This window comes from Chelon labrosus, assembly GCF_963514085.1.
Source record: "Chelon labrosus genome assembly, chromosome: 1".
NCBI classification, from domain to species: domain Eukaryota; kingdom Metazoa; phylum Chordata; class Actinopteri; order Mugiliformes; family Mugilidae; genus Chelon; species Chelon labrosus.
Window position 1 is genome coordinate 27,031,280 of NC_140337.1, and position 14,293 is coordinate 27,045,572.

The following is a 14,293-nucleotide window of genomic DNA, read 5'->3' on the forward strand; positions in this document are numbered from 1 at the left end:
CTTTCTCCCCAGCCTTGACAAAAGCGATGGTATGCTTCATCGGTTGCTGCTGCCTGCTGTTAATGATCCCTAAGCTGATGACCTCTGTGACCTCTCCCAGGGCTTTTGGGCAGCAATTCAGGATGTGTTACAGGGATCCTCTTCTCATGCAGAGTTGGCACGCTGGAGTCTCTGCCAGGCCCCAGCAGTAGAGGTTGGACGGACTGGGGAGGCTTGAACTTCCAAAGCTCTGCCCACAACCTCTTTCGGTAAAGTGCCTGCTCCTGTCGGGTCGCATCCCCACGCTCCGACATGAACAGGCTTCCTCCACCCGTGTGCAGACCTCCTCCTGGACCAACCGGCGTCTCTCTTTCCCCTGGACCTTGTTGAAGCGAGGTCTTGGGTTGCTGCCAAGCCCAGCCCACCCTGATACTGGTACTGGCTGACCTTCCTCTTGAGGCCCTCAAAGATGGTCATTGGCACTTGGTAGACCAGCAGTGCCAGAGCAGTCGTAGTAAAATGCCGTGCTGGTAATTCCAGGCTTTGAATTTGCCTGGCAGCCCCGAATTGTCTACCACAACCTTGTTTACACATGATTTTAAATTCTGTCCAGTGTTCATCGTAATGGACCAATAAAATAAATTGCATATTTGAATTCAACTTAAAGAGAGAGGGAGAGAGAGAGAGGATGAGTCGAGCTGCTATTTAAGGCCAGTACAGACACTGGGTGAAAAGTGTGATTTTCGTCCCCGTAAACGCCCGGAGATCTCCCTAATTTTCGGCAGTTAATGATATTTGCAACCCGCGAACGTCGCGTTTGTCTGTGCCACAAATTGTCGTTAACATACCATGACGCGTGAGATCTCGCAAATGGTTCTAATTAGCATATGAATGCAGCGAAACCGTGCCTGGCCAGGTCTGGCTTGAGTATCCTTAGTCAGTATTGGATGAAACCACTACTTTCAAACAAGTAAAATCACTCATGATTGGCAGCGAAACCGCGCCTGGTCAGGCCAGGCTTGAATGTCCTTACACAGTACTGGATGAAACCACACCTTTCAAACGAGTAAAATCACTCGTGATTGGTTGGCAGATCTGTCACAGTGGTCACACCGGTTCATAATAAATGTAAACCTCAATAATAATTTATATATTATATATATTTATTTATTAATTTATTTATTTATATGATATGTTATTATGCTGTATATTCATGTCATTGTTATCCTAGGCTACTACACTATTATTACCATCAAGGACATGAATAAATTTATTGAGGAAAAGAACATTTGCCAAGAACATGTTTAAGCAAAAAAAGAGCTTTATTAAAGGAAGAGCTTTAGCAAAACAAACACACAACTATGTACAAAGTGAGGTGCCCACACAACATATGGGTAGCTCACGAGCAGCCCAAAAGTTACAGCTCTGTTTACTGGCTGTTTGCTGTTCTCTCTGACGGAGGCCCGTTTTGTACTTCGGAGTCGCCTCTAAACGGGACTGCAGCGTGGCACAGAGTTCAGAGAGCTCCGGGCTGCGAAAGGACGGAGCTCTTACAATCCATCCAGACACCCCGCCAACAACGCCGTCTTTCTCATCAGACATCAGGTCTACGGTGGCGGACTTCCAGAGTTCAACCTCGTCCTCTGCTAGCACACTCTGTCTCGCTTCCAACAGCTGTAAAAAAACAATCATTGAAGACAATCAGTACTGTGCGATGCACTGCATATGAACACAACACATCTATCAATGCACCAGAAAAATAGTCACCAAAAAAAGTCTTACCCTCTTTCTTCTCGACCGACCCCGAGCTGAACTCTTCGCAGCCTCCGCCTGCGATGCAAATTCATGCTGGTTATATCTGAAGTTCCTGCGTAGGCCCTACTGTCTCGTAGTAGGTCTTACAGGCGGCTGGAAAACAATTAAATGAGAGTGGTATGAATAAAAAACAAACGTAAGCCACAGTAACATTAAACAAGGAAGGGGAAACAGTAAATAAGTTAATAAGCATATTATTTAAGCTTAAATCTTACCCTTGCTCCGGTTCGTAGCGCATGCGATTGGTCTCTGAGTTGTGAAGACGGCGTAGCAGTAATTTACTGCTTCCTGTAAATTACAAGACAGAAAAATACACTTTAATAAAGCAACTTTCACTGGTTTTGCTCACTAGTTCTTTTGCAAGGCTACTAGGCTACTCTTAGCTTTGGTTTTAGGCTAGGATACTTTTAGCTTTGGTTTTAGGCTAGGATACTTTTAGCTTAGCTAGCAGTCATCGAACATATTCTTACCGCAGTCTTGGGATTGTGCAGCCGTCTTCTCTTCCTAGAGTTAGTCTCTCCCGCACAGTTTTTCGACTCCAGAGCAGCCAACTTATCCTCTATGGACAGCAACCTGGAGTTTACCGTATCGCTGAGTTGAGTTAACTGCTCATTCATCTCGGCAGTAACTCGATCAAGTTGACGAGATAATCCACTGATAGCAACCAGCAGTTTCTTCTCGTCAGTCTGCGGACTGCCTGGAAGTTGTTGATCGCGTCCAAGAGGAGTTGAAGGCGAGTTGAAGGCGAGACGCCGTCCAGCCATTGGTCAGGAAGCGACAGCCTTTATTCACCAGCAACTATGACATAAACTGGACATTTATTGCTAAATTCTCTAATAGCTATGCTAACCAGTCTCGCTGTTACTTCCATTCACCGGCGCACTCACTCTACTCTCGCTAGAGGTGGGCGGATCGATCCAAATATCGATAATATCGATACCAACGTTGGTATCGAGATTGATCGATACCAATGTAATGAGATCGATACTTAAGTTTCAGTTTCTCTCGTTTCATTAAAGAAGCGACCCGACTCTGTTTGTCTAGATGCCGCTGCTGTCTCAGAGCAGATCAGGCTCATTTTGCTCCTCCTCCCCCTCGCGTGTGTTTGTTGTACCGTCACGTGACTCCGCAGCGCCAGGTGACCGATCACCGCCCACCGCTACCAGCAGGCTCGGCCAGCAGCAACACACTACACACAACGAGAGAAAGAGTAGGGCTGTTTGGTTATATTTTCGGGCCGAAAATGAAACGATAGCAAGTTGTGCTATTTGTAAAAAGGTGGTAAGATACAGTGGTAACACAACAAACTTGTAAAAGCATTGTTAAATCCCCCGCCCACTTGGCCCCTACAGATGCTGATAAGAAGAAAAAAAGTGCACTAAAGGGGAGAAATGTTGTCTTATTTTTTGTTGTATTGTACTTCCTAAACACGTCCTTACATTATTTATAATATTTGTTGTGGAGTGATAATTTTCTACACTTTGTTTATTTAAGAAAAGAAAATCCAGAAAGAAGTTCAATGAAGGGAGAGATTAAGTTTTTATTGTAGTTTCTGAACATGCCTGAAAAATTATTTGTTTTTATTTGTCCTCAAGTGATCATTTTGTGTTGTTTCTGAACAAAAACTTTTATTGTGATAAAGTATTTTCTATTTACTTATAAACCAAATTCTGTACTGAACTTTAATTGATTAATAATCCAAAAGGCAAATCACGAAAACACTTAAAATGTCATGAGAATTAATTCAGATTTAGATTGATTCAGATTGATGGCGCATCCACCTTAATTTTTAAAAAGTATCGATATCGGTATCGGTATCGGCGATACTGGCCCAGTATTTACTTGGTATCGGATCGATACCAAATCTAGCGGTATCGCACACCTCTAACTCTCGCTCTACTCTCGCTCTACCACCCACACACGTTACGGTCGCACATGCGCACTGTACTACCCCCTTAAAGGAGCCACTCTACTCTTATAACAATATAATGAAACAAAGTTACGCACAAGCTTCCACTTTTAAGAGCAAAGAGAATGAGGACAGGCTCAGAGGCAGAAAGCAGATAAGTTGGGGGAAATATGGATAATATTTTCAGCCGAATTGAACAAAAATTGCAGCAACTGTAAATGACCGTGGAGCTAACACAACGACGTCATCATAACACAGCGGTTTTGGAAATAAAATTGGAACGCCGGTAATTTTAACTAAATTGTAATAGTTACACAAGACCCACAACATAAATAACACAGAGCATAGGCTCAGGAACAGATATAAAAATGAGGATCCATCTGACGATTTTCAAGTGCAGCGCAGCTGGCTCTGTTAGTTGTGCATATACGGTGCGTAGAAGAAGATAACAACTTCTTCTCCGCCATTGCATTTTTCATCTTGCGCACCCCCTAAGTAAGACCAAAGAAAAGGTCACTGTAGTCATGCCACTATGCACAGTGGTTGAGATCTAGGAGACTGATCTCTGCAGACCCCTCATTCTGATTCTAATGTTGTTTGCATGGAATGCACATTTTACCTTTGTGGCAAAGGCTGATTGAAACTAATTGTTCAAATAAATTCTGTTGTGTATCATTTTCTTTTTTCTGTTGTGTAACATTTGCCATTGCTAATGACATATACAGTAATCTAGCATACTTTCATTAAATAAATCAATTTAAGCTAAAATTTAAGAGACTATAATTAGGCTATACTGAGCCTGATCTATTTGTACCAGAGATTTTCTTACCTTTTAGAAAAATGTCACCTGGGGTAAAACTCCCCCTGCAACCCTGATTTGCATTTGAATTGACCTCCCCTAGAATTAGGAGGAGGGGGGTCATGGGGGATGACTGCCAAGCAAGGCCCACGTCAATTTCCGACCATTCATGGCAGTTTTTGGCATTGCCTGCAAATTGCCGTGAACTGCCATTAACCTGAACTTTCACGACAATCTACAGTGCCACATACTGACGAAAATCACACTTTTCATGCAGTGAGAATAGTTGAGGCAACTACTCCACAGAGGAGAGACACCGTGGGAGGAAGCTCCGAAACAAACACTGATAAGGCTGGTGTTCCTTTAATTATTTATTTCTTTATTTGTAGCAGCATCATGTAAAATGAAAAATAGTGGAATGTACTGAAGAAAATACAATGATTGGACGTTTGCACAGCTGATAAGGTATTTTTAAAAAGTTGGACATTTTCTCACAGACCTAAATTAGGTTGTTTCTTGTCCAAATTAAAAATTTGTAACAGTTATCATGTTATAATTTATATCTGACACCAGTCAAATTTATAACATTATTATTATAATTTGGAGAGGAACAATAACAGAGATTGTTTTGTTTTTCTGTCTTCCAGATGTCAGTTAAGTCCTCCACTAATGAGTCCCTTCTTCATCTGGAAGATTCATCCATCAAACCCTCCTTACCTTTAAACTCGCATTGCCTCCTCACCAGACCAAGCTCCTTCATCTTCATCTCCTACAACGTCACCAGCATTGTTCTCCTCGTCCCTCTCTGCATCTTCATCCTCTACCATGGTCTCGAACAGTGGCGCTCCACCTCCTCGGCAGCAACGATCAGTCACTTTGACATCTTTACCTACCACATGGTCATTGTAGAGATGAGTCGTGTCATTGGGAGTACCATCTGCCTTTTTGGTCTCTACAGCGATAATCAAAACGTAGTATTCACTGGTTTCGTTCTCTTCCCCTTCAGCTGGTATGCAGAGTTATTCTTTCATGTCCTGACATGTGTGGAACGCTACCTGGCTGTGGTTCATCCCATTATCTACCTGAGCCTAAGAAAACAGAGAGGAATCAGAATCAGAAATATCAGCACTGGCTGTGTCTGGGTGGTTTGCACTGCAGTGATGAGTTTGATTGTGATAGAAATAGTCTTCATCATTCTGAGTTTCTTGATCTTGATAGCATCATTTACCATCATCTCCTTCTGCAGCCTTTCTGTTCTCCGTGTTTTGATTAGTTCAGGTCCAGGGGATCAGGCTGGGAGAAGGGAGATGCTTGACCAGTCAAAGTTGAGGGCGTTCTACACCATCATGGCCATACTGGGAGTGCTGGTGTTGAGGTTGACTTGGAATATCGTTTGGGTTGCAGTGTACATGTCCGATGGAAGCACTCAGTGTATGGTGTTGGCATTTGATATCTTGTTTAATCTTCCCAGTAATCTGGTGCTACCTCTTCTTTTTACATACAGAGAAGGAAAATTAATGTGTCGTGAGAACAACATCAAATGAGGATGAGGATGAAAGTTTGTAATTCAATAAATGGGATCTGGTGTGTATTCTTCCCATTTGGAACTATTTGGACATAGGATTGTAGAGAATAATATCCTGTGAGAAACATGCCTTTTTCACCCCATGATTATATTTACAGAGTACAGAGGACTGATAGAGACCTGCGTCATTACTTGTGATGAATTACTAGAAGAACAGGAGGCTCCCTGTCTTTGCTGTTGATATCCACGGCGAGGAGGTAAAGGAAGGGACTCCCATTCTCAGTCTTCCAGGTCATGGCATCTAAAACAAAGCTGTAACAAAGCAACTGTACTTGTTTGATTTTTCTTGAGGTCTCCTCCATCATTCATCCAAGTCACTATAATCAAAATGACTGACTAAAGAAGATACTTGGATAAAACTGTCTTAGTTTCAGATAATCCTGTTTTCTGCCAAATCAGAGGAAAGTGCCTCAAGGCATTCATGGGGGAATTCATGTTTACAAAAAAACTTGAAAACACTATGCCTCCCAGCATGGTTGTTCCTGGGACCAATACATAAAAATGACAGACTGTAGGATCATGGTTAAATTACTAAACATTTCCACTTGGTGACAGAATAACTCATAATTATGTCTTGTAAATGTGTTTTTAACAAAAAATGAAGGGAATATAGTGGATTTAAACATCCCTAGGTTGGTTTTAACATGCTGTTGAGAAATAATCTATCTCTCTCATTAAATGCTAGATGTTGAACTACTTTATTACAAGGTTTGGTCAGCTGTCGAGACTTCAGACAAAGGGATGAGACCTCTGAGCTTTACATTTTTCTCTGGCTAAACTTTAACAATTAATTGTGACACAAGAGCAGCTTACTTCTGGTTTAGTTTGGATACCAATACAGTTGTATATAGACCCTTTTACGGCCTACGTCACAACTACGTGCTGGTCAAATGACATCCAATCCAAGCCATCCCTCCCTTTTTAGATTTTCAAATGTTTTAAGTAATTAGCAGCAAGAGAAAAATGAAACAGTCTGATAAGAGGAATGCTTCGTATTGTCTTCCTGCGGACCATGCACCTTTTGTCCTCAAAAATGACCCGGTCTGTTAGGCTGTTTTGTTTCTTTTAGGAATCCACAGGCACGAGACCACATATAAATCAAATCATGTGATATAGAAACATTCAGGACGGGTCAAATTTGACACAGAGGATAATATGCTTTGCAGATTATGTGGTGAATCTACTCCAGATCTTATCCTCCATCCAGTTTTGACATATTTAAAAATGTATCATATGCAAGAGAGAATTCTAAAATATGCTTTTAATACTTTTTTGATGGATATGAGGTTAGCCAACACACCTGCCTCGAAATGTAGATAATAAAACTCTGTCCAGCATTTGTTAAAACCTTGTATAAAATACATGTAATTTGGTGTTCATCTTTCCTTGGAGTTTCATAATTGTGTAAAATAAATGATTGTCCCTTGAAAGAAACTGATATTGTGAATGCACTGATTGATTACATTAGTTTGTGTAAAAGTCTCCTTCTGGGAAATAATTCTAATATTTTCTCTTGAATTAATTTCTGTTGTTGTGGATCTTTGTCATCTGTTTACAGTAAAAAACACATTAAATTTCTTACTTCTACTTCACTGAATAAACCCTAACCCTAATAACCAGCAAGCATAGTTTGAACATTAAAATGTGCATGTATTCACTCTGAAACTGCTGCCATTTCCCCTAAATATACACGCAGAGCACCACATTTCATCAAACCACTGTCAAAGGTGTGATTAAAATAACACAAGCCTGACCACAGGAACACTCAAAGTTAATGACTCTGATTTGACTAAACACAAAACCCTGACATCAGTGATGTGTAGGAGGCGATAATCAATCGAACAAAGGATAAGCATGTGTTCATAATATGTCATTTATCAAGTGTTGATTCATTTGCCGGTCAGTGTTTTTTTCACATGCAAACGACACAAAGTCGGTTTGAACTTAAAGAGACAGAGAAAGAGGTGGAGTGGAGCTGTAATATACAGCCAGTCCAGTAAAGCTGAAGCAAACACTTCACAGAGCAGAGACACAGAGGGAGGAAGTTCAGACGCAAACACTGATAAGGTCGGTTTTCTTTTCAGATTTCTTTTAGACCTTCATCATAGTAAATGTACAACAGTGTGAACGACTGACATATGCAGAAGAAACTGAGTATTGGGACACTTCCAAAGCTTTCCCACACACTGTCCACCTGAAAGAAGTCAGATCAAATGATTTTAATTTTCTTGTTGATTAGAATAATCTGTAGATTACCGTGATAATCTCCAGTGGCGGCTCCAGAGATATTTTGTTGCAGGTGCTATGGGGATGCTCAACACTTAAGAGAAGGTGCTTTGAATGTTGGTGCATTTCATTATGGAGGTCCCATCGGACCATCCTTGATATATATACACACGCACATGCCCTCATTAACTATACTCATTCCGCAAATATATGTGAAAGTATTCAACACAAGTAGGGTTGCCAACTCCCTGAAAAATAAATAGGGGACACCTCATTTTCAGGGCCGGCCAACCCGGGTGCCTTCACTCATGCTAGCCCTTATTTGTGTGTGTGAAATTATATTTTAACTACTTGACTCGAACCTGAATTCAATTAGATGCATATTTCTGAGTGATATGAACACATGGAAAACAAATGATTATTCAACAATTTATTTTAAAATAAACTAAAATAAAATAAATATCTTTCTTAAACAGAAAACTGTCCTGCTGAACTTAAAACTGTATAAATTAATAGAAAACAATAGAAAACAGAACATTCCCCTTGTAATAGTGCAATAAGAAAAGTGCAAACGTGTGAGGAAAAGTTGTTGCTTTGTTGTCTTCCAGTATCTTCTTTTCAAGCAACAGTACCTCGACCAATGAGATGAGCGGGATTCCTGCTGTCATCTCATTTGTCACAGAGCGGGAATACGTTTACCGTAAATGTTCATATAAAGCGCCCTGTTATTCATTCATTCCATTGACATTTTACACACTATTTGGATTCTCACAGTAATACGGGACAAAGTGCGTCCCGTTTCAGCTCAATACGGGACGCGTACTTTTATTTCTAAATAGGATTCCGTTTTTCAAGGGACGGTTGGCAACCATAAACACAAGGGCTATAGATACAACATACATAAACCTGCCAATGTAAACCTCTGAAAATAATATTTCACACAATTCGGTCACAGTCGAGACCTGAATACAACAGAGCAGCAAACAGCAGGAACAGAAGGCAACAGACTGTGCACACTTCGGCCTAAAAGGCTCCGATCACGAACTCACACAGCCAGTTACCAACACTAGTCTAATGATGAATAATTGCTAATATCACCAGCAGCACAAACCGTAACGTGAGCATCCTCAGTGGAAAGGTTCACAGCACGCTGCGCCCATTGGCCAGTCTTTTTAGACTACAATATTTTTTTATTATTATTATTTAATTCACATTTTTAAACTACATGAAAAAGACTATTCAAATATGAAATAATTTATATAAAATATAAATATTATAAATATTCCCCCACCATCCAAAGACATGCTCATTAGGTTAATTGGTGACTCTAAATTGCCCGTAGGTGTGCGTGTGAATGGTTGTCTGTCTCTGTGTTAGCCCTGCGATGGACTGGCGACCTGTCCAGGGTGTACCCCTGCCTCTCGCCCGATGACAGCTGGGATAGGCTCCAGCAGACCCCCACGACCCTTAACAGGAATAACCGGGTATAGAAAATGAATGAATGAATGAATAAATGAATATAAATATAAAAAAAATCACAGACATTTCTTGGGGGTGCTGGGCGGGTGCTATGGCTATTATAGGGGAAGCTACAGCACCACCTAGCTCCTCCCTGGCGCCGCCACTGATAATCTCTACTGAAAATAATAGCCTGAGACCAAATCCTTCTTTTAAGATGGACTAATGGACGCCATATTCCATTTTTCTGTTCCAGAAATGTCAGTGAACTCCTCTTCCGCCACTGACTACCACCTTCATCAAAACCTTTCCTCCAACGAGACAAATGTGTCTCCACAGTTGTATTGTTTCTTCTCCAAGCCAAGCTCCCTCATCTTCATCTCATACAACATCACCAACATCTTCCTCCTCCTCCCTCTCTGCATCTTCATCATCTACCATGGTCTCCAACAGTGGTGCTCCACCTCCTCAGCAGCAACAGTCAGTCACTCCGACAGCTTTACCTACCACATGGTAACAATGGAGCTGATTCGTGTCATTGCAAGTACGCTCTGCTGTTGTGGTGTCTACAGTGATAATTTGAACGCATTACTGGTGGGAATTTTTCTCTTGGCTCTCACCTGGTACGGAGAGATATTCTTTCACACGCTGACATGTGTGGAGCGCTACCTGGCTGTGGTTCATCCCATCACCTACCTGAGCCTGAGAAAAGAGAGAGGAATCAGAATCAGGAATATCAGCATTGGCTGTGTCTGGGTGGTTTGCTTTGCAATGATGAGTTTAATTGTGATAGAAATAGTCTTCATCATCCTGAATTTCTTGATCTTGATACTATCATTTGCCATCATCTCCTTCTGCAGCTTTTCTGTTCTCCTTGTTTTGATTCGTTCTGGGCCGGGGGATCAGGGTGGGAGAAGGGAGAGGGCTGACCAGTCTAAGCTGAGGGCGTTCTACACTATCATGGCCATACTGGGAGTACTGGTGTTGAGGTTGGCTTGGGATATGGGCTGGGCTGTATCGTACACATCGGGAGAAAGTGGTCACTGTGTACTGATGACCAGGAGTATCTGGTTTAATCTTCCCGGCAGTCTGGTGCTACCCCTGCTGTTTCTTCACAGAACAGGAAAATTAGATGGGTGTAAGAAATAACGATGAAGGCTACGTTTGAAGAAATCACTTCAGATACAAGAAACTAAAGACAGAAATAATTAATAGATAACTAGCAAGACAACATCTGAGTTTAATGCAATCATTGATATCATTGATATCGTTGATATTTGCATCCATGTCTAGCCAGATTTACACATTATACGTACTGACAAAGTTATTTAATTTTGCTATATTCTCCCCAAACCGAAATAATAGTAATGATTTTGATATGGAGAATTAGAATGAATTATTTCCACTGCAGCATACTGTCTTCAGACAGTAGACACTGTAAGTCCAAAATTTACATCAACCATAGTCGAATAAATACTTAGTTTTTTGTTTATTAGTTTATTGTTTCTTCTCCAAGCCAAGCTCCCTCATCTTCGTCTCATACAACATCGACATCTTCCTCCTCCTCCATCTCTGCATCTTCATCATTTGCCATGGTCTTCAACAGTGGTGCTCCACCTCCTCAGCAGCAACAGTCAGTCACTCCGACAGCTTTACCTACCACATGGTGACCATGGAGCTGATTCGTGTCATTGCAAGTACGCTCTGCTGTTGTGGTGTCTACAGTGATAATTTGAACGCATTACTGGTGGGATTTTTTCTTTTCCCTCTCACCTGGTACAGAGAGCTATTGTTTCATGTGCTGACATGTGTGGAGCGCTACCTGGCTGTGGTTCATCCCATCACCTACCTGAGCCCGAGAAAAGAGAGAGGAATCAGAATCAGAAATATCAGCATTTGTTGCGTCTGGCTGTTTTACTTTGCAGGGATGGGTTTGATGGTGATAAAAAAAAAGTCTTTAGGATTGTGACTTTCTTCTTCTTGATACTATCCTTAACAGTCATCACCTTCTGCAGCCTTTCTATTCTCTGTGTTTTAATTTGTTTGGGTCCAGGAGATCAGGTTGGGAGAAGGGAGAAGGTTGATCAGTCAAAGCTGAGGACTTTCTACACCATCATGGCCATACTGCTGGAGTGCTGCTGCTGAGATTAGCTTGGGTTATAGTTGATATAGTAGTGGACATGTTAGGAAATAGAAACAGTTGTGTGATCATGAAATGTGATCTCTGGTTCAGTCTTCCCAGCAGTCTAGTGTTACCTCTGCTGTTTCTTCACAGGAAAGTTTGGTGTAAGAGCATTAGCCTTTAACCTCCTACCTAGATTTGTGTTTTCTTTCAAAATGGATAATATCACTTGTAGGATCATATTGAATGAGTTCCAATCAAGGTTGGTGTGCTTTTCATGACGACTTCACCTAAAGACTATATTTGCAGAAGAGAAAAAACAACTAATCGAGACATTCTTTATGACTGGTAATTTGAGGGACAAAAATCCAAATGACAATGGCTGCAGCACAACTGTTGAGTCTAAATGTAGAGGACCTAAATGTGTCCAACATTTTTCAAAGTCCTGGATATATTGGTGCTTACAAAATGTTCGGTCTTTGTCTCTGTTTGTACTTTCACAATCTTGTAAAAATCACTGATAACCCCATGACTACAACTGATTGCTTTTTTACGCCAGTTAACACAAAAAATGTATTCTAATACTTGTAATTTGGTATGTATCTCTCCTTGTAGTTCCATAATGTTTCAAGCAAATGATTGTCCAATGAAAGAAACGGATGTTATTCAAAACTGACCCGGTATGTTTGACTGTTTATAAAGCCTACAATATATCTAGACAATTTTAGCCAACTTCATTTTAAATAATTATACTATACTATATATTGTACACTTCTTTGCAGGATCCACAGGCAGTAGACCACATTTATGTCAAATTATGTGATACTGAAACATTCAAGACGGGTCAAATGTCACCCAGGGGACAGTATCCAGCCTCCAAATGTACAGAAACAAACTCTGTCCAGCATTTGTTAAAACCTTGTAAAAAATACAAGCAATTTGTTCTTCATGACTCCTTGTAGTTTTATAATTGTGTAAAATAAATGATTGTCCCATGGAAGAAACTGATGCTATTCTGATTCTTTACATTAGTTTGTGTCAAAGTCTCCTTCTGGTAACTAATCATGTTATGGTCTCTTGAGTTAATTTCAGTCGTTGTGTATCTTCGTCGTCAGTTTCCAGTAAAAAACACATTCAACATTAATGTTTTGAATAACCCTACTCAATCCAGCAGTACAATATCTCACCATTCTATAACAGAAAACTCCATATTATTGATGTGCTTTTGTGTTTGTTTGGCTGTTTCTTTTTCTTTTTTTTCTTTTTTTTTTGCCTCAGGTGTGCAGAGTTGAGCTATTGCTGGTCGTTTTCTGGGGCTGGGCTGCCATCTCACCTGCTTCTCATCATCCAATCAAGCTGAACTTCTTAAGGTCTTTCCACTCACCCACTCATTGCCAGTTCTTCGGTTTACACTTGTAGTCAAATTTTGTTTTCATTAAAGTCCTCTCCTTGAGCCTGTATCTTGAGTCTCGTGCCTAGGTTCTTTCCTTCGAGGTGTCCACACCACAACAGTCTAAGTCTTCCACGTCACTGAATACTCATTATAATCCTAAAAACTAGGAAGCATAGTTTGAACTTCTTTTTTTTTTTTTTTTTGTAATTCATAATAAACAAGTATTAATAATGCCACTGTCATCACAAAGCACCATATTTCATCAAGTTGCTGTCACAGGTGTTATTAAAATTACACAACCAAGAACACAGGAACACTCACAGTCAATGACCCTGATTTGGATAATCACAAAACCTTGTTTACACATGATTTGTATTCTGTCCGGTGTTCATCCAAACGGACCAATAACATAAACTGTATATTTGAATTAAACTTAAAGCGAGAGTGGGAGAGAGGGTGAGTGGAGCTGCTATTTAAAGCCAGTACAGAGTAGCTGAGGCAAATACTCCGCAGAGGAGAGACACTGTGGGAGGAAGCTCAGAAACAAACACTGATAAGGTTGGTGTTCCTTTAATTTTTATTTAAACCAGCATCATGTAAAATGGAATAGTGGAATGCACTGAAGAAAATACAATGAATGGAAATTTGCACAGCTGATAAGCTGGAAATTTTCTCACAGACCTAAATTGGGTTGTTTTTAGTCCAAATTAAAAATGTGTAACAGTCAACATGTTATACTTTATATTTGACAGCAGTCAAATTGAAAATATTTTATTTGGAGAGGAACAATAACAGAGATTGTTTTGTCTTTCTGTCTTCCAGATGTCAGTTAAGTCCTCCACTAATGAGTCCCTTCTTCATCTGAAAAATTCAACCATCAACCCCTCCTTACCTTCATACTCGCATTGCCTCCTCAGCAGACCAAGCTCCTTCATCTTCATCTCCTACAGCATTGCTAGCATCGTTTTCCTCCTCCCTCTCTGCATCTTCATCCTCTACCATGGTCT

General features: G+C 40.6%; 1 protein-coding gene across 2 annotated transcripts; it reads right to left on the reverse strand.

Moving 5' to 3' along the window:
• Window positions 1-1,412: 1,412 nt before the first annotated feature.
• LOC311494439 (uncharacterized protein) lies at window positions 1,413-3,089 on the reverse strand. Of its 2 annotated transcripts, XR_014699277.1 has the most exons (4): window positions 2,265-3,089; window positions 2,010-2,082; window positions 1,762-1,887; window positions 1,413-1,653 (listed from the first exon to the last, which is right to left on the reverse strand). XR_014699277.1 is itself a non-coding variant. In XM_084553498.1 (3 exons), the coding sequence occupies exons 1-3, from the start codon at window positions 2,556-2,558 to the stop codon at window positions 1,832-1,834; spliced, it is 423 nt and encodes a 140-aa protein (XP_084409624.1). In that variant the 5' UTR covers window positions 2,559-3,089; the 3' UTR covers window positions 1,675-1,831. The 2 variants fall into 2 exon arrangements, 1 of the variants encoding a protein (XP_084409624.1); XM_084553498.1 differs by lacking the exon at window positions 1,413-1,653 and having other exon boundaries at window positions 1,675-1,887.
• Between the last annotated feature and the right edge of the window lie 11,204 nt (window positions 3,090-14,293).